At 39.6% G+C, this 21,339-nt stretch overlaps 1 protein-coding gene across 2 annotated transcripts in view; it reads right to left on the reverse strand.

Annotated features, from left to right (window-relative positions):
• LOC143805334 (phospholipid-transporting ATPase ID-like) overlaps window positions 1-21,339 on the reverse strand; it is a 159,292-nt gene that overhangs the window by 105,423 nt on the left and 32,530 nt on the right. For both annotated transcript variants that reach the window (XM_077284563.1, XM_077284572.1), the window contains exon 2: window positions 6,022-6,106. In XM_077284563.1, the coding sequence (XP_077140678.1) occupies window positions 6,022-6,064 (43 nt within the window). In that variant the 5' untranslated portion in view covers window positions 6,065-6,106. The remainder of the gene's footprint in view (window positions 1-6,021; window positions 6,107-21,339) is intronic.

Here is a 21,339-nt window from a genome sequence, read left to right on the forward strand (position 1 = left end):
TACTGCTCCTATATACAAGAACATAACTACTATAATACTGCTCCTATGTATAAGAATATAACTACTATAATACTGCCCCTATGTACAAGAATATAACTACTATAATACTGCCCCCTATGTACAGGAATATAACTACTATAATACTGCCCTTATGCACAAGAATATAACTACTATAATACTGTTCCCTATATACAAGAACATAACTACTATAATACTGTTCCCTATATACAAGATTAGAACTACTATAATACTGCTCCTATATACAAGAACATAACTACTATAATACTGCTCCTATATACAAGAATATAACTACTATAATACTGCTCCTATGTACAAGAATATAACTACTATAATACTGTTCCCTATGTACAAGAATATAACTACTATAACACTGCTCCTATGTACAAGAATATAACTACTATAATACTGCCCTTATGTATAAGAATACAACTACTATAATACTGCTCCTATGTAGAAGAATATAACTACTATAATACTGCTCCTATGTACAAGAATATAACTACTATAATACTGCCCCTATGTACAAGAATATAACTACTATAATACTGCCCCTATGTACAAGAATATAAATACTATAATACTGCCCCTATGTACAAGAATATAAATACTATAATACTGTTCCCTATATACAAGAACATAACTACTATAATACTGCTCCCTATGTACAAGAATATAACTACTATAATACTGCCCTTATGCACAAGAATATAACTACTATAATACTGCTCCTATGTACAGGAATATAACTACTATAATACTGCCCCTATGTACAAGAATATACTGTAACTACTATAATACTGTTCCCTATATACAAGAACATGACTACTATAATACTGCCCCTATGTACAAGAATATAACTACTATAATACTGCCCCCTATGTACAGGAATATAACTACTATAATACTGCCCCTATGCACAAGAATATAACTACTATAATACTGTTCCCTATATACAAGAACATAACTACTATAATACTGTTCCCTATATACAAGATTAGAACTACTATAATACTGCTCCTATATACAAGAACATAACTACTATAATACTGCTCCTATGTATAAGAATATAACTACTATAATACTGCCCCTATGTACAAGAATATAACTACTATAATACTGCCCCCTATGTACAGGAATATAACTACTATAATACTGCCCTTATGCACAAGAATATAACTACTATAATACTGTTCCCTATATACAAGAACATAACTACTATAATACTGTTCCCTATATACAAGATTAGAACTACTATAATACTGCTCCTATATACAAGAACATAACTACTATAATACTGCTCCTATATACAAGAATATAACTACTATAATACTGCTCCTATGTACAAGAATATAACTACTATAATACTGTTCCCTATGTACAAGAATATAACTACTATAACACTGCTCCTATGTACAAGAATATAACTACTATAATACTGCCCTTATGTATAAGAATACAACTACTATAATACTGCTCCTATGTAGAAGAATATAACTACTATAATACTGCCCCCTATGTACAAGAATATAACTACTATATTACTGCCCCTATGTACAAGAATATAACTACTATAATACTGCCCCTATGTACAAGAATATAACTACTATAATACTGCTCCTATGTACAAGAATATAACTACTATAATACTGCTCCTATGTACAAGAATATAACTACTATAATACTGCCCCTATGTACAAGAATATAACTACTATAATACTGCCCCTATGTACAAGAATATAACTACTATAATACTGCTCCTATGTACAAGAATATAACTACTATAATACTGCTCCTATATACAAGAATATAACTACTATAATACTGCCCCTATGAACAAGAATATAACTACTATAATACTGCCCCTATGAACAAGAATATAACTACTATAATACTGCTCCTATGTACAAGAATATAACTACTATAATACTGCTCCTATGTACAAGAATATAACTACTATAATACTGCCCCCTATGTACAAGAATATAACTACTATAATACTGCTCCTATGTACAAGAATATAACTACTATAATACTGCCCCTATGTACAAGAATATAACTACTATAATACTGCTCCTATGTACAAGAATATAACTGCTATAATACTGCCCCTATATACAAGAATATAACTACTATAATACTGCTCCCTGTGTACAATAATATAACTACTATAATACTGCCCCCTATATACAAGAATATAACTAATATAATACTGCTCCTATGTACAAGAATATAACTGCTATAATACTGCCCCTATATACAAGAATATAACTACTATAATACTGCTCCCTGTGTACAATAATATAACTACTATAATACTGCCCCCTATATACAAGAATATAACTAATATAATACTGCTCCTATGTACAAGAATATAACTACTATAATACTGCCTCAATATACATAAATATAATTACTATAATACTGACCTACTTACTAGAATGTACTGTAGTACTCAGTATCTACTATAATGCTGCCTGTCTTTGCCACATCTGCTGTTGTTGCTGGAGCACTCATTTTCTTTATGGACAGCATAGCTTTACTCACTTTCACAGGGGATTGTCCCATAAACCATATTTATCACTTATCCACAAGATATCCAGAGGTTGGAGTCCAATTGATAATGAAATCTGTGGTGTAAAGTCCTCCATGAGAACAGAGCAGCAGTAGTGCACCTCCGCTCTCACGGACAGTAAATGGTACAGTAATAACGTGTGCTCGCTATATTCCTGGGCACTGTAGGACTCCCGTACGTGTGATCGGTAGGGGGGTCACAGCTTTCAGACACTCTTGTCATGATGAAGGTTTATTTCTTTATAATCTCTTTAACGTTTCCTAAATCTGATCTCATTCTGTATAAAATATAATAATATATGATGTATAATGAGTAGGATGATGAGATGATATAATGACGAGTCAACATTAGCTCCACATCAGAAACCCAGTATTTGCCGAGCTGCTCCTCAGTGCCAAAGCAAGGACAGACAACCTCCTAATACACAGGCAGATGTAGGACAGACGGCTGCCAATGTTCAATAACCCTACAAACAGGGCTGCGAGATTAATCAGTCCAAGATTTAATAGCTTTTTCTTTTCTGGTGTTCGGTTATTCAAGTAACTTTTACCTCTTTTTTCATGATTGGGGGAGAGGTAATGTTTCATTTTAATAATCATTTTTTTCCCCAAAATCCAGAAAGAATGTAACGAATCAAAGGAAATAGGCAGGGGGAACCGTAATCTGCGACCAGGTCCATGGGGCCAGAGAGGACCGATGATACCAGCTCCGTATTCAGCTGAATGTAGGCCGTTGGACGCACATTTTTCTCAAATCTATGGCAGTGCTGAGAACCGCCGGCACTGAAACCACTATACAGGCTACCGGTCAATCACAGACAAAATTCGAGACAAAACAAGGGACATTATTACAGGATGGGGGCAATACAGGTAGGGAGCCAGGACGGGAGACATTATTACAAGATAGGGTCAGGATGAGAGACATTATTACAGGTTGGGGGCTAAGATGGGGGACATTATTACAGGTTGGGGGCCAGGATGGGGGACATTATTACAGGTTGGGGGCTAGGATGGGGGACATTATTACAGGTTGGGGGCTAAGATGGGGGACATTATTACAGGTTGGGGGCCAGGATGGGGGACATTATTACAGGTTGGGGGCTAGGATGGGGGACATTATTACAGGTTGGGGGCTAGGATGGGGGACATTAGCGCAGGAAGGGATCCAGAACTGGAGACATTATTACAGGCAGGGGCCAGAAGGGGAGACATTATTACAAGATTGGGCCAGGATGGGGGACATTATTACAGGAAGGTGCCAGTACTGAAGACATTAATACAGAATGGGGGTCATTATTATAGGATTGGTACAGAATGTGGACGTTATTACAGAATAAAGGCCAGACCAGGGGTTATTATTACAGGAACGAGGTACATTATTATAGGATGGGGCCCTGGACAAAGGACATTATTACAGGATAAGGGCCAGGACATGAATGATTATTACAGGAAGTCGCTATAACAAGGTACATTATAATAAGATGGGGTCCAGGATGGAGGACATTAATATAGGATGGGGCCAGAATGAGCGACACTATAACTGGATAGGGGCCAGGACAGAGGACATTGTTACAGGATAGGTGCCAGGACTTGGGACACTACTACAGGATGGCTAGAGGACGGAGGACATTATTAGAGAATATGGGACAGGATGGGGGACATTATTACTGGACAGGGGTCAGGACTTTATTACAATGGCCCGTACAACTGACCAATATGTTGGTGGGGATCCAGGTTCAAATTTTGCATCGTGACCCATAGGACTCTAGTTACGCCACTGGAAATACGTGTCTGTATTCATATTTTTTTTACATTTTCAAAACCACAGAGGGCCACTAAAATACATATTAAATTGTGTTTCATTTTCTATTTTTTTATCTTGTATGTTTTTACTTGTTTAACTATGATGGGATAGGGCTAGAAACAGCATTTCAGATTAGCAGTGGCTTTCTACTTTTTTGTTTCATTTATTTACATTTTATTGCTCTTTCTTTGTATATTTATTTTTTGATTATTTCACACAGATAAGATCAGAAAATACCTCTGGTAATGGGGATATCTGAACTGTAAATTACTTTTTTTTATATAGCTGATTTTCCCTGTAACTGGGTCTCTCATATAAGCCCCAGTTACAGGGCACTAACCGCATTATAGAGCTGATCGGAGTCGGCAAAGTCGCAGCAGCTCTGGCTCTCTCCCATCATCCCCCGACCACTAGAACTGGTGAAAGTGCTAATAGAGCTTCCTAAGTTGTATAAACAGCGCTCTTTCTTTCCGTGTATACGGGCATCAGTAGGGCAGAGATGGTAATGAACCAACTCTACCTTCTCTATGATCTGGCCGTTTCTAGCATTAATCCAGCTGCTCCCCATTCCTGCAGCTGTTGACTACGCAATGACTTTCTAAAACGTCTACGCAAAGTCACATGCGGATCAGACAATGTTTTAAGCCGATGGTCTGTCCACAAGCAGTTAAACAATGAAAGGTCTTCAAAAAATGGAGGAGGATCATGCAGACGAATGGAGTGCGGGTGATTTCGTTGTTGATCTGTTCGTGTCTAGCAAGTCAACCAGAACTTTTGGTATTAACCTTTTCATTACACAAAACTACAAGGGATGTTGTTATTCTCACCTTAAGGCTATGTGCACACGTTGCGGATTGTGCTGTGGGTCCGCAGCAGCTTTCCATGCGTTTACAGTACAATTTAAACCTATGGAAAACGCAATCCGCAGTGCACAAGCTGCGGAAAAAAAACGTGCAGAAAAGCAGCAGTTTATATTCCGCAGCATGTCAATTCTTTGTGCGGATTCCGCAGCGGTTTTACACCTGCTCCATAATAGAAAACCGCAGGTGTAAAACCGCAGTGGAATCCGCACAAAAACCGCGGTGGTAAAACGCAGTGCCTTTTACCTGCGGTTTTCACAAATCCGCTGCGGAAAAATCCGCAGCGCTCCAAAATACGTGTGCACATACCCTAATACTCTGGACCACCAGGGAAGTGGGCATTCACGGTACCCTGGACCAATGATGATGTTAGGACTATTTCTTTCATTACCAAAGACACCAAGTAATGTTTCCATTATCCTATTCACTATTGTAGCCCACAAGGCAGATAGGCATGAATCCATAAACCACTTTAGTCCACCAGGGACAATGGCATTAACCCTTACAATACACTAAACCACCAGAGATGTTGGTTTTTACACCTTTGCTACCTTAGACAAACTATGTAGGCGCTACGTTGGCACTATGTATCAAGGTAACAATGTTCGGTCATGTTATCGGCACAATGGATGTCTAAATGTCTGGTAAAGTGAGGAAAGCACTGAGTGTGGCGGTGGGCAAGTGAAGGACTCATTTCACAGTTTTAGAGCAATCTTTGGAGTGTAGTGCAAATCACAGCTCAGATCCTTCTTGCAGAGCACCTACCTTCTTCTTTCTTTTTCCCACAGTTTATCCCGCACAGAGGCATTCCCAGATATTACCGTAATCTGACTACAATCCCATGGAACTTCTAGGAAAAACACAAAGATACAATGTTATTACAGCTACAGGTGAAAAACACATTTTTACTGCCTGACGAAATAAAAATAATAATCTTTCAGCTCAACAGATTCCACATATTCCCCGATGGGCAACTTAACAGCCAATGTCAGTGGAAAATGCACAAATATGCGAGGGACAGATAATGAAAAAAATAGCTTTTCGAACAATTAAGGTTCTGTTCAGATTACCCTACTGAATTCCTATTTGCTTGACATATACAGCAAGCAGGGCAATAGGATTCCATTAAAGAGTCTTCTTTTTGCCTCAATGAAAAGGACATCAGTATACAAATAAGTTATAATGTTATAAACTATGCCAAACCATACACTAGAATGCATTAAAAAATGTAAAATGCACAGAGAAAAATATACCAGGCTGCAATCTTGCATCTAGACTCTGATTAGTGCTGCTCGAGGTTTGGACAGCATGAAGAAGCTTTTATTGGACCAAAAGTAATGTCAAATCCAAAGCAGCTGTTGTAATCGCAGTGCATCACTAGCCAGAGTATAGAATTAATATAATACTGCCCTCATATGTACAAGAATAAAACTACTATAATACTCCCTCTATAAACAAGATTATAACTACTATAATACTGCTCCCTATGTACAAGAATATAACTACTATAATACAGCTCCTGTGTACAAGAATATAACTACTATAATACAGCTCCTGTGTACAAGAATATAACTACTATAATACTGCTCCTATGTACAAGAATATAACTACTATAATACTGCCCCTATATACAAGAATATAACTACTATAATACAGCTCCTATGTACAAGAATATAACTACTATAATACTGCTCCTATGTACAAGAATATAACTACTATAATACTGCTCCTATGTACAAGAATATAACTACTATAATACTGCCCCTATGTACAAGAATATAACTACTATAAGGCTACGTTCACATTTGCGTTGTGCGCCGCAGCGTCGGCGCCGCAGCGCACAACGCAAACGAAAACGCGGCAAAACGCACGCTAAAACGCTGCGTTTTGCGCCGCATGCGTCCTTTTTGGCCGAAAGTTGGACGCAAAAAAAATGCAACTTGAAGCGTTTCTTGCGTCCAACGCTTGCGGCCATGCGGCGCAAACCGCAGCACAACGCATGTCCATGCGCCCATGTTAAATATAGGGGCGCATGACGCATGCGGCGCCGCTGCGGCGCCCGACGCTGCGGCGCTGACCGCAAATGTGAACGTAGCCTAATACTGCCCCCTATGTACAAGAATATAACTACTATAATACTGCCCCTATGTACAAGAATATAACTACTATAATACTGTCCCTATGTACAAGAATATAACTACTATAATACTGCTCCTATGTACAAGAATATAACTACTATAATACTGCCCCTATGTACAAGAATATAACTACTATAATACTGCCCCTATGTACAAGAATATAACTACTATAATACTGCTCCTATGTACAAGAATATAACTACTATAATACTGCTCCTATGTACAAGAATATAACTACTATACTACTGCTCCTATGTACAAGAATATAACTACTATAATACTGCCCCTATGTACAAGAATATAACTACTATAATACTGCTCCTATGTACAAGAATATAACTACTATAATACTGCCCCTATGTACAAGAATATAACTACTATAATACTGCCCCCTATGTACAAGAATATAACTACTATAATACTGCCCCTATGTACAAGAATATAACTACTATAATACTGCTCCTATGTACAAGAATATAACTACTATAATACTGCCCCCTATGTACAAGAATATAACTACTATAATACTGCCCCTATGTACAAGAATATAACTACTATAATACTGCTCCTATGTACAAGAATATAACTACTATAATACTGCCCCCTATGTACAAGAATATAACTACTATAATACTGCTCCCTATGTACAAGAATATAACTACTATAATACAGCTCCTATGTACAAGAATATAACTACTATAATACTGTTAGAATCTGTTTTGTTTTTGACCATCCGCCATCTTGTTGTGGTTTTCTGGCTGCTGGTCTTTTCCCCCTGGTGCTGGGTTGTCTTAGGTCAGGTGATTGTATCACCCTTTATTACCCAGCACCTGCCTCCCATTCCTTGCTGGACAACAGTGTTAATCCGCTAGAGTTCTGGCTAGGTGCTTTGATAGCTTTCTGTGTGTGATATTGTGCAGTACTGGGACCTCTGGTTCTGCTATCCTTAGTCTCTGTTTTCAGTTGGTTTCTGCAACCGTCTCTGTATTTTCTATTAGGAGGTGACCTGTTTTATACCCAGTCCTTAGATCTTTCAGGGACCTCCTTCCCCCTATCTATAGGTCTTCGCTGAAATTAACCTAGGTTCGTTGGTGGGTCTATTCGCAAGGAATGGGTCGCCAACTCGTAGGGTATCAGCCTAGTCTCAGTGCAGGGTCTGTTTTCCTCCTTCTATCCTAGTTCTGTGTTGCAGTTCCGTAACAAATTCTGCCCTATGTACAGGAATAGAACTACTATACTGCCCCCTATTGACAAGAATATAATTAATATACTGCCCCCCATGTATAAGAATATAACTACTATAAGGCTATGTACGCACGTTGCGGATTTTCTTGTGGAAATTTATGCGCGGTTTCTGCATAGCTTGCCAGAAAACCCAGTGGAAATTCCATGTGGATTTGATGCGGATTTTCATGCGGATTTGTAAGCTAAATAAAGATATATTATTAAAAAAATAAATAAAAAATGTGATGTAATTTCTTCGTTCAACCTCTTCAGCCAGATACACTCATTAATATTAAATAAAGACACACCCACAATTAAATAAAGAGACACACACACTCAGTCACCAGCTTATGTAGGAGCAACATAATTAACCTACATATACTGTATCAAAACAGCAACTGTTATTAGGCTACATTCTCACGATCAGTAATCGGCAGGGCTTTGGACGCAGCACATGTCCACTGTATCCAAAGCGCTGCTGGCTTTTGAACGCAGGTGTTCACTGAACCGTGCGGAATCACCACGGCCTATACATTGGACGGGTGATATTTATCTTGCGGAGACTGAGCATCTCCGCAAGATAAATAGACATGCCGCGGTCTGGAAAGACACGCCGCATGTCCATCTCCGCAGGGAAGCCGCGGGCACCGGTGCACGCATAGTGGACATGGGATTTCTTGAAATCCCATACACTATGCTGTAACATCTGGATGCTGCGGGTTGAACGCTGTGGATGTACGCAGTGTCCAACCATTAGCGTTTACTGACTGTGGGAACATACCCTCAGAAATCTGCATGAAATGCAATATCTGTTTATTTTTATTTTTTTAAATGTAAAAAAATTGCGTGGGCTCCAGTGTAATTTTATTAACCAGCAGAGGGAAAGCCAACAGCTGAGGGCTGATGTTAATATTTTGGGAAGGAGCCAATAGCCATAAAAGTTCCCAGGCTATTAATATCAGCTCACAGATGTTTGCCTTTACTGGCTAGTTTACAGGGAAACCCCAGAAAAACATTGACATGGGGGCCCCCTATAAATCGAACCAGCAAAGGCTAAACTGACAGCTGCGGGCTGATCTTAATAGCCTGGGAAGAGGCCATGGATATTGCCACACCCCAGGCTAAAAACATCAGCTCTCAAGCCACCCCAGAAAAGGCACATCTCTAAGATGCGCCAATTCTGGCACTTAGCCTCGCTCTTCCCACTTACCCTGTAGTGGTGGCAAGTGGGGTTCATATTTGTGGGGTTGATGTCACCTTTATATTGTCAGGTGACATCAAGCCCACGGCTTAATAATGGAGAAGCGTCTATAAGACACCTATCCATTACTAATCCTATAGTTATATGGTAAATGTAGTCCATTACCGAGTGTCCCACGACGATCTCACATGTAGAACTGTCACATTAGGAGATGTGACAGCTCTACTCGGCCGCCGGCGATACACTGACAAGAGGTAATTGCTCCCGCAGTGTATCACTGCGCTGCTGTGAAAGTTCACCGGAGTTCATCAGCTTCGGTGCTCTCACTTACGGCAGTATCGCTGTGTGAGAACTTTCCCACGCAGCGGTGCCACAAGTGACAGCACCTGAGCTGATCAGCTGATACACTGTGGGAGATATTACCTCCTGTCACTGTATCGATGGAGGCCGGGTAGAGACCGCCGTAGGACACTCAAATTACCTGGACTACGGCGGACAGGGAGTATATGTTTTACATTATTTTTAGGAGACGAGGGTGTTGGGTATTTGGTGTTAGGTGAGTATAATGGTTTTTTTATTTTTCTGTGAATATGTAAGTAATTTAACTTTTTTTTTTTTTAACTGTGAGCACAGGCGCCGGCAGATGATACTACTCTCGAATCAGTGGCACCTGCTGTCACTCTTATCAGTGACAGCAGATATAGCCGGATGGGAACAGTAGTCTCATCAGCCCACGCCTGCTTTTTTACCGCAGGTCACCGCTGCGGGTCACAGTCAGCTGTGGAACCACACTGACATCTGCCAGCATGATCCCGCAGCGCTGTGACCGACAGTACCGGAGGTAGCATTACCGCACACAGCCGCACACACCCGCATCACACCAGCACACACACACAGACATCTGCACACACACACATAGACATCCGCATACACACAGACATCCGCTCACACACCCGCTCACACACCTGCACACAGACACCAGCACACACACAGACACCCACAGACAGACACGCATATTCTCTGCTCACACACATTCTACGCCCAAACACACATTCTCCGCCTACACACTATTCTTCCTTCTGACATAATTTCCTTTTCTGCACCATTTTTGCCAGGACATCCACAAACCTTTTTACACCTGCGGTTTTGCTGAGGATTTGACTGACTCAATGGAAGGCAATGGGTGCAGAAACGCTGCAGATCCGCAAAAAGAATTGACATGCTGTGGAAAATAAAATGCTGAGAATAAGGACAGAATTTTCCGCAGCATGTGCACAACAATTCAGGAATGCCACTGATTAATATTGCTTTAATAATCCAGTGCGGATTTATAGCATTTCCGCGCAGAAAAAAAGCTGCGGAAACGCAACAAATCCGCAATGTGTGCACATAGCCTTAAACTGCACCTATGTACAAGAATATACAATGGGTACGGAAAGTATTCAGACTCCTTTAAATTTTTACTCTTTGTTTCATTGCAGCCATTTGGTAAATTCAAAAAAGTTAATTTTTTTCACATTTATGTACACTCTGCACCCCACCTTGCCTGGAAAAAAAAAAAGAAATGTAGAAATTTTTGCGAATTTAATAAAAAACAAAAACTGAAATATCACATGGTCATAAGTATTCAGACCCTTTGCTCAGACACTCATATTTAAGTCACATACTGTCCATTTCCTTGTGATCCTCCTTAAGATTGTTCTACTCCTTCATTGGAGGCCAACTGTGTTTAATTAACATAGTTAGCAAGGCCAAAAAAAAGACATTTGTCCATCAGTTCAGCCTATATCCCGTCAAAATAAATCCCCAGATCTACGTCCTTCTAAAGAACCTAATAACTGTAAGATACAATATTGTTACGCTCCAGGAAGACATCCAGGCCGCTCTTGAACACGAAGACTGAATTTGCCATCACCACCTCCTCAGGCAAGGAATTCCAGATTCTCACTGCCCTAACAGTAAAGAATCCTCTTCTATGTTGGTGGAAAAACCTTCTCTCCTCCAGACGCAGAGAATGCCCCCTTGTGCCCGTCACCTTCCTTGGTATAAACAGATCCTCGGAGAGATATTTGTATTGTCCCCTTATATACTTATATGGTTATTAGATCGCCCCCTCAATTGTCTTTTTTCTAGACTAAATAATCCTAATTTTGCTAGTCTCTCTGGGTATTGCAGTTCCTCCATACCCTTTATTAATATTTTTGCCCTCCTTTGTACTCGCTCTAGTTCCATTATATCCTTCCTGAGCACCGGTGCCCAAAACTGTACACAGTACTCCATGTGCGGTCTAACCAGGGATCTGTACAGAGGCAGTATAATGCTCTCATCATGTGTATCCAGACCTCTTTTAATGCACCCCGTAATCCTGTTTGCCTTGGCAGCCGCTGCCTGGCACTGGCTGCTCCAGGTAAGTTTATAATTAACTAGGATCCCCAAGTCCTTCTCCATGTCAGATTTACCCAGTGGTTTCCTCTTCAGTGTGTAATGGTGATATTGATTCCTTCTTCCCAGGTGTATAACCTTACATTTATCATTGTTAAACCTCATCTGCCACCTTTTGGCCCAAGTTCCCAACTTATCCAGATCCATCTGTAGCAGAATACTATCTACTCTTGTATTAACTGCTTTACATAGTTTTGTATCATCTGCAAATATCGATATTTTACTGTGTAAACCTTCTACCAGATCGTTAATAAATATATTGAAGAGAATAGGTCCCAATACCGACCCCCGCGGTACCCCACTGCTCACAGCGACCCAGTTAGAGAATATACCATTTATAACCACCCTCTGCTTTCTATCACCAGTTATTTACCCATTTATAGACATTTTCCCCTAGACCCAGCATTCTCATTTTGTGTACCAACCTGTTGTGTGGCACGGTATCAAACGCTTTGGAAAAGATATACCAAGATACACCACATCCAATCATTCACCTTGGTCCAGTCTATACCTATAGCTTACCTTTCATAAAAACTGATTAGATTGATCTGACAGGAGCGATTCCTCATAAATCCATGCTGATATGGAGTTAAACAGTTATTCTCATTGAGATAATCCAGAATAACATGATAATTAAACTGATAGGACTTGATTTGGAAAGGCGCACACCTGTCTATATAAGACCTCACAGCTCACAGTGCATGTCAGACCAAATGAGAATCATGAGGTCAAAGGAACTGGCCAAGGAACTCAGAGACAGAATTGTAGCAAGGCACAAATCTGGCCAAGGTTACAAAAGAATTTCTGCAGTACTCAAGGTTCCTAAGAGCACAGTGGCCTCCATAATCCTTAAATGGAAGAAGTTTGGGTCCAAGTCTTCCTAGACCTGGCCATCCAGCCAAACTGAGCAATTGTGGGAGAAGAGCCTTGGTTAGAGAGGTAAAGAACCACAAGATCACTGTGGCTGAGCTGCAGAGATGCAGTAGGCAGATGGGAGAAAATTCCACAAAGTCAACTATCACTGCAGCCCTCCACCAGTCAGGCCTTTATGGAAGAGTGGCCCAATGGAAGCCTCTCCTCAATGCAAGACATATGACAGTCCGCATAGAGTTTGCTAAAAAACACATGAAGGACTCACAGACTATGAGAAATAAGATTCTCTGGTCTGATGCGACGAAGATAGACCTTTTTGGTGATAATTCTAAGCGGTATGTGTGGAGAAAATCAGGCACTGCTCATCACCTGCCCAATACCATCCCAACAGTGAAACATGGTGGTGGCAGCATCATGCTATGGGGGGGGGGGTTTTCAGTTGCAGGGACAGGATGACTGGTTGCCATTGAAGGAAACATGAATGCGGCCAAGTACAGAGATATCCTGGATGAAAACCTCTTCCAGAGTGCTCTGGACCTCACACTTGGCCGAAGGTTCACCTTCCAACAAGACAATGACCCTAAGCACAAAGGAGTGACTTCAGAACAACTCTGTGACCATTCTTGACTGGCCCAGCCAGAGCCCTGACCTAAACCCAATTGAGCATCTCTGGAGAGATCTGAAAATGGCTGTCCACCAACGTTCACCATCCAACCTGACGGAACTGGAGAGGATCTGCAAGGAAGAATGGCAGAGGATCCTCACATCCATGTGTGAAAAACTTGGGCATTATTCCCAAGAAGACTCATGGCTGCACTAGCTCAAAAGGTGCTTCTACTCAATTACTGAGCAAGGGTCTCAATACTTATGACCATGTGATATCTCAGTTTTTCCTATTTAATAAATTTGCAAAAATTACATTTCTTTTTTTTTCAGTCAAGATGAGGTGCAGAGTGTACATTAATGAGAAAAAAAATGAACTTTTTTTGAATTTACCTAATGGCTGCAATGAAACAAAGAGTGAAAAATGTAAAGGGGGTATGAAAACTTTCCATACCCACTATATATTCTTGTACATAGGGGCAGTTTAACTACTATAATACTGCTCCTATGTACAAGAATATAACTGCTATAATACTGCCCATTATGTACAATAATATAAAAACAATAATACTGCCCCTACGTACAAGAATATAACTACTACAGTATAATACTGCCCCTACGTACAAGAAAATTACTACTATAATACTGCCCCCTATTGACAAGAATATAACTAGTATAATACTGTCCCTATGTATAGGAATATAACTACTATAATACTGCTCCTATGTATAATATAACTACTATAACACTGCTCCTATGTACAAGAATATAACTGCTATAATACTGCTCCTATGTACAAGAATATAACTACTATAATACTGCTCCCTATGTACAAGAATATAACTACTATAATACTGCTCCTATGTACAAGACTATAACTACTATAATACTGCCCCTATGTACAAGAATATAACTACTATAATACTGCTCCTATGTACAAGAATATAACTACTATAATACTGCTCCCTATGTACAAGAATATAACTACTATAATACTGCTCCTATGTACAAGACTATAACTACTATAATAATGCCCCTATGTACAAGAATATAACTACTATAATACTGCTCCTATGTACAAGAATATAACTACTATAATACTGCCCCTATGTACAAGAATATAACTATTATAATACTGCTCCTATATACAAGAATATAACTACTATAATACTGCCCCTATGTACAGGAATATAACTACTATAATACTGCTCTCTATGTACAAGAATATAACTACTATAATACTGCTCCTATGTACAAGAATATAACTACTATAATACTGCTCCCTATGTACAAGAATATAACTACTATAATACTGCTCCTATGTACAAGACTATAACTACTATAATAATGCCCCTATGTACAAGAATATAACTGCTATAATACTGCTCCTATGTACAAGAATATAACTACTATAATACTGCTCCTATGTACAAGAATATAACTACTATAATACTGCTCCCTATGTACAAGAATATAACTACTATAATACTGCTCCTATGTACAAGACTATAACTACTATAATAATGCCCCTATGTACAAGAATATAACTACTATAATACTGCTCCTATGTACAAGAATATAACTACTATAATACTGCCCCTATGTACAGGAATATAACTACTATAATACTGCTCCCTATGTACAAGAATATAACTATTATAATACTGCTCCTATATACAAGAATATAACTACTATAATACTGCCCCTATGTACAGGAATATAACTACTATAATACTGCTCCCTATGTACAAGAATATAACTACTATAATACTGCTCCTCTGTACAAGAATATAGCTACTATAATACTGCCTCTATGTACAAGAATATAACTACTATAATACTGCTCCTATGTACAAGAATATAACTACTATAATACTGCTCCTATGTACAAGAATATAACTACTATAATACTGCCCCTATGTACAAGAATATAACTACTATAATACTGCTCCTCTGTACAAGAATATAACTACTATAATACTGCCTCTATGTACAAGAATATAACTACTATAATACTGCTCCTATGTACAAGAATATAACTACTATAATACTGCCCCTATGTACAAGAATATAACTACTATAATACTGCTCCTCTGTACAAGAATATAACTACTATAATACTGCTCCTATATATAAGAATATAACTGCTATAATACTGCCCCTATGTACAAGAATATAACTACTATAATACTGCCCCTATGTACAAGAATATAACTACTATAATACTGCCCCTATGTACAAGAATATAGCTACTATAATACTGCCCCTATGTACAAGAATATAACTACTATAATACTGCTCCTATATACAAGAATATAACTACTATAATACTGCCCCTATGTACAAGAATATAACTACTATAATACTGCCCCTATGTACAAGAATATAACTACTATAATACTGCCCCTATGTACAAGAATATAACTACTATAATACTGCCCCTATGTACAAGAATATAACTACTATAATACTGCCCCTATGTACAAGAATATAACTACTATAATACTGCCCCTATGTACAAGAATATAGCTGTTACACTACTCCTTACTATGGATAGAATATGGATCTGAACATCCAGGAGACGTTCACATCTGAGTGGAGCTGTTTTGTAATAATGTCGGGTGTTTCTGTCTGTACCATATGTGACTCTTCCAGGCTGTTTGTTTTTCATAGTATATACAGTATGTATCAGGAACATGCAGTAGTGGAAGTACAGGACTTACATTACATGAACCCGGTCCCCACTTGCAGCAGGTGGGACTCATCTTCCCAGCAGGACACCATGGCTGCTGTTTGATCTCAGTACATCCATGTGGACAGGACTCACCCAGAACCGCTGCCAAGTCTGCACAGGCTTCATAGGCAGCACACAGAGTTATGGCTGAGGCCACTTATCTGTTTACTTTTAGGATCATGCAGTGATAAAGTCTCTGGATTAACCCCTCTGAGCTCAAAACTCCTGTTATGAAAACTGGAATTAACTCCAATAGTAACGAGGGGCTTTAAACCCACTGCATCCCCCATCATGGAGTGTTACTGGTTGCCGGTGCATCTAAGCCTATCATGTGGGATACAGTCCATTATGCGTAATATTGTCTGATGACCAGGAGTGTATCTAAGTCTAGCATATAATATGATACAAGTACACCTATCATGTGTTATGTTATTCACTGGAGTATCTAAGCCTATCCCATGTGATACTGTCGGATAAGGTATATAAACCTATCACGTCCTACTGACCGCAGAATCTGGGTCTGTAAATGTATCATGTGGAAGAACACCATCAAAAGAGGCGACAGTGAGTTATTATACATCTAAGTCAACCATGTGTTATACACAGTGGCACATCGTAATGGGGGCACACGAACGGTTGCCCTTAGGGGGTGATGCTGTATCTAAGCTTATTTGTGTAATACTGTACAGTCAGCTGATGTATCTAATCCTATTATGTCTGGTACTGTATGGTAAACAGCTGTATCTAAGCTTATTTGTGTAATACTGTATGGTCAGCTTCTGTATCTAAGCTTATTATGTCGGCTACTGTATGGTAAACTGCTGTATCTAAATCTAGTATGTGTAATACTGTAAAGTAAGCTGATGTATCTAAGCCTATGATGTTTATAGCAACCTGCGGTACATAAACTTTTTTATGTGCACTGTATGGTAAGGTACTGCATCTAAGTCTGTGTGTCATACTGTACGGTAACCCACTGTATCTAAGCCTATTAAGTGTAAAATTGTTGTAAGCTGCTGCCTATTAGGCATGATATGATCGATCTGATATATTGCTGTATCTAAGCCTCTCTTTTGTGATATGATCTTGATGAATAGTAATTCTAAGCCTATCAAGTATCACACTTTCCAGTAAGCTAGTGTATCTCAGCCTATCATATGTGATACAATCTGATGAGCTATTGTATCTAGGCGTATAATGTGTGATATATTCTTATGAGCTAGTGTATCTCAGCCTATCATGTGTGATACAGTCTGTGGTTCACTTCTATAGATTTCTTATCAGGGTAAATACATAGTGTCTGTTTCACAAGAGACGCCTCAAGAGAAGTCGCCCAGGGGGATACATAGTGTTGTCTTCTAGTAGCAGCCAATCATATTCTGCCTTCCATGTCAGTGGTAAAACACATTGTGTGATTGGTTGATGATCAATTTCAATCAATACTCACTAGGGAAGGTTTTGGCCATAACAGCCAATCAGAAGAGTCGTTCCATATACGAGCCTGCAGTACCAAACTGAAACTTGAGATCTGATTGGTCACTATGGGCAAGACATTCCCTTTGTCCGGTTACATACGTAGATAAGAATAAAGATGTGGCGCCAGTAATGGAGCCAGTAAGTGCGGCACATGCTGACCAGACTATGTGTGAATAATAGAACATGAGTGCCCACTATTAAATAATAGGTCCAGCACAGCGCCTCACATAAACACTGAAAACAGGATGTGTCCTGATAATCGCTAGTGTTAGCAGTACCCCATAAACAATAGGGTTAGTAGAGTGCCCCATAAAGGATAGCACCAATACTCTACCTCATATACAGTACACATGGTGCACCCCCGATAAACAGTACTGACAGCAGAGAGCCAATAACAATATGCCAGCATGGCATCCAGCGGCCCTGGCATAAATAATGCCAACCAATAAACAAACCGAGAAGACTGTCACAGAAACAATACTGCCAGAACAGTACCCATACAAACAGTGGGAACAGAGTGACATCTAATAACCAATAGTCCCATTATTATATCCGCCATGAACAGTAGAAACAGAATGCACAATAATAAATAATCCCGCCAGCAGTGACTCACATAAACAGCACCAGCAGAGTGCCCCAATGGTGCCCCAACAAACGTTTCAGATTTTCCCTCTGAAAGGCTGGTAGCATGGCACCCCAATAATCAGTACTGGCATTAAAGTATTAAGCAGCCCAGCAGAAATAATTCCAACAAGAGCACCCTCAATAAACAGTGCCACCAGGGTGCCCAACACAAATAATGTCAGCATAGTATCCTCAGTAAACAGTACTGCCACCAGTGTCCTGCACAAATAATGCCTCTAGAGTGCTCTGGATAAATAATGCCTTTAGAGTGTCCATTATAAATGCCTCCAGAGTACTGTGCAAAAATAATGCCTGTAGAGTGCCCTACATAAATAATGCCTCCAGAGTAGTCTGCATAAATAATGCTTCTAGAGTGCTATGCATAAATAACGCCTCTAAAGTGCCCTACATAAATAACGCCTCTAGAGTGCCCTACATGAATAACGCCTCTAGAGTGCCCTACATAAATAATTTTCCTAGAGTGCCCTATATAAAAAACGCCTCTAGAGTGCCCTACATAAATAACGCCTCAAGAGTGCCCTACATAAATAATTATCCTAGAGTGCCCTATATAAATAACGCCTCTAGAGTGCCCTACATGAATAACGCCTCTAGAGTGCCCTACATAAATAATTATCCTAGAGTGCCCTATATAAATAACGCCTCTAGAGTGCCCTACATGAATAACGCCTCTAGAGTGCCCTACATGAATAATTCTCCTAGAGTGCCCTACATAAATAACGCCTCTAGAGTGCCCTACATGAATAACACCTCTAGAGTGCCCTATATAAATAATTATCCTAGAGTGCCCTATATAAATAACGCCTCTAGAGTGCCCTACATCAATAATTCTCCTAGCGTGCCCTACATAAATAACGCCTCTTGTGTGCGCTACATAAATAACACCAGCAGAGTGCCTCCAATAACAACAGTACCAGCAGAGTGCATGAAAGAGTGGGAGCAGGGCACCCCAATAAACATTTCTGTGCAGAATCCTGTGAGCTAGGGCCCACTTGGCAAATAGCAGAAAAATGATCACTAAATATAAAGGCCCAAATCTCTAGAAACATATGCGGGTTTAAAAAACCTAAAGAAAACAGAATACTTGGGGGAGCAGCAGGAATAAAATAAGAACAAAACCTGGCCCTGTTTGACCTAGTAACAGGCTCTCTGCAGATATACTGTATAGATAGGTAATTCTATTATCTAGCATTGATCTCCTGCTTATTTCCATTCTCCTCCTAAAATGATTACATTGCCCCTTACATGAGTGGCGGTACTACTGTGCGGTACATGATCCGAAATACTCTATATACCAGAGGTTACCCTTTGTTCTGCAAACTATTCTGTAGGAAATGCAGATTATCAGAGCTCTACAATCTCAGTGTCTGTACAGGAGGATGGGTCGGGGGGATACAAGTATAAGGACCATGCTGGATTATAATTTCTTAACTGTACTAACATTATATATAACATCTCACTATAAAAGTCGCTGCTGTACGGGCAGTGCTGGCGATATGCAAGTGTCCTGATCCCATTTCCACTTTTATTTCCTCAGCCTTATAATTGTCCACATGTCCTGGCGTCGTGACAAGACAGAGTTACACAGACTGTCTCCACCCAATTAAAAATGCCTTCTTTATATAAAGCAGATATGAGTCCTCTGGGAGTCTCCAGCTTATTGATTTTCCTTCCGGTAAAAAAAAAGCAAAAAAGTATTTTGTTTTTGTTTCTGGGGGGATATAACATAATAATATCACTGTTCTAATGCTGTACCAAAAGTTGGAAAGTTTAAAGGGCAATTACACCGAAATCTAATTATAGGCGGTATTACAGCATGACCCTATACGAAGTGGCATATCTTGAAGCTTGTGGGCCACAATGCAAAATCTCCAACAGGGCCTCTAACTACAGGTGCTTCTCACAAAATTAGAATATCATCAAAAAGTTAATTTATTTCAGTTCTTCAATACAAAAAGTGAAACTCGTATATTATATAGAGTCATTACACACAGAGTGATCTATTTCATGTGTTTATTTCTGTTAATGTTGATGATTATGGCTTACAGCCAATGAAAACCCAGAAGTCATTATCTCAGTAAATTAGAATACTTTATAACACCAGCTTGAAAAATGATTTTAAAATCCGAAATGTTGGCCTACTGAAATGTATGTTCAGTAAATGCACTCAATACTTGGTCGAGGCTCCTTTTGCATCAATTACTGCATCAATGCGCATGACATGGATGTGATCAGCCTGTGGCACTGCTGAGGGGTTATGGAAGCCCAGGTTGCTTTGATAGCAGCCTTCAGCTCGTCTGCATTGTTGGGTCTGGTGTCTCATCTTCCTCTTGACAATACTCTATAGATTCTCTATGGGGTTAAGGTCAGGCGAGTTTGCTGCCAATCAAGCACAGTGATACTGTTGTTTGTAAACCAGGTATTGGTACTTTTGGCAGTGTGGACAGGAGCCAAGTCCTGCTGGAGAATGAAATTTCCATCTCCAAAAAGCTTGTCGGCAGAGGGAAGCATGAAGTGCTCTAAAATTTCCTGGTAGATAGCTGCGCTGACTTTGGTCTTGATAAAACACAGTGGACCTACACCAGCAGATGACATGGCTCCCCAAACCATCACTGATTGTAGAAACTTCACACTAGACCTCCAGCAGCTTGGACTGTGGCCTCTCCACTCTTCCTCCAGACTCTGGGACCTTGATTACCAAATGAAATGCAAAATTTACTTTCATCTGAAAACAACACCTTGGATCA

The sequence above is a fragment of the Ranitomeya variabilis genome, chromosome 1 (genome assembly GCF_051348905.1).
Source record: "Ranitomeya variabilis isolate aRanVar5 chromosome 1, aRanVar5.hap1, whole genome shotgun sequence".
Taxonomy (NCBI): Eukaryota; Metazoa; Chordata; class Amphibia; order Anura; family Dendrobatidae; genus Ranitomeya; species Ranitomeya variabilis.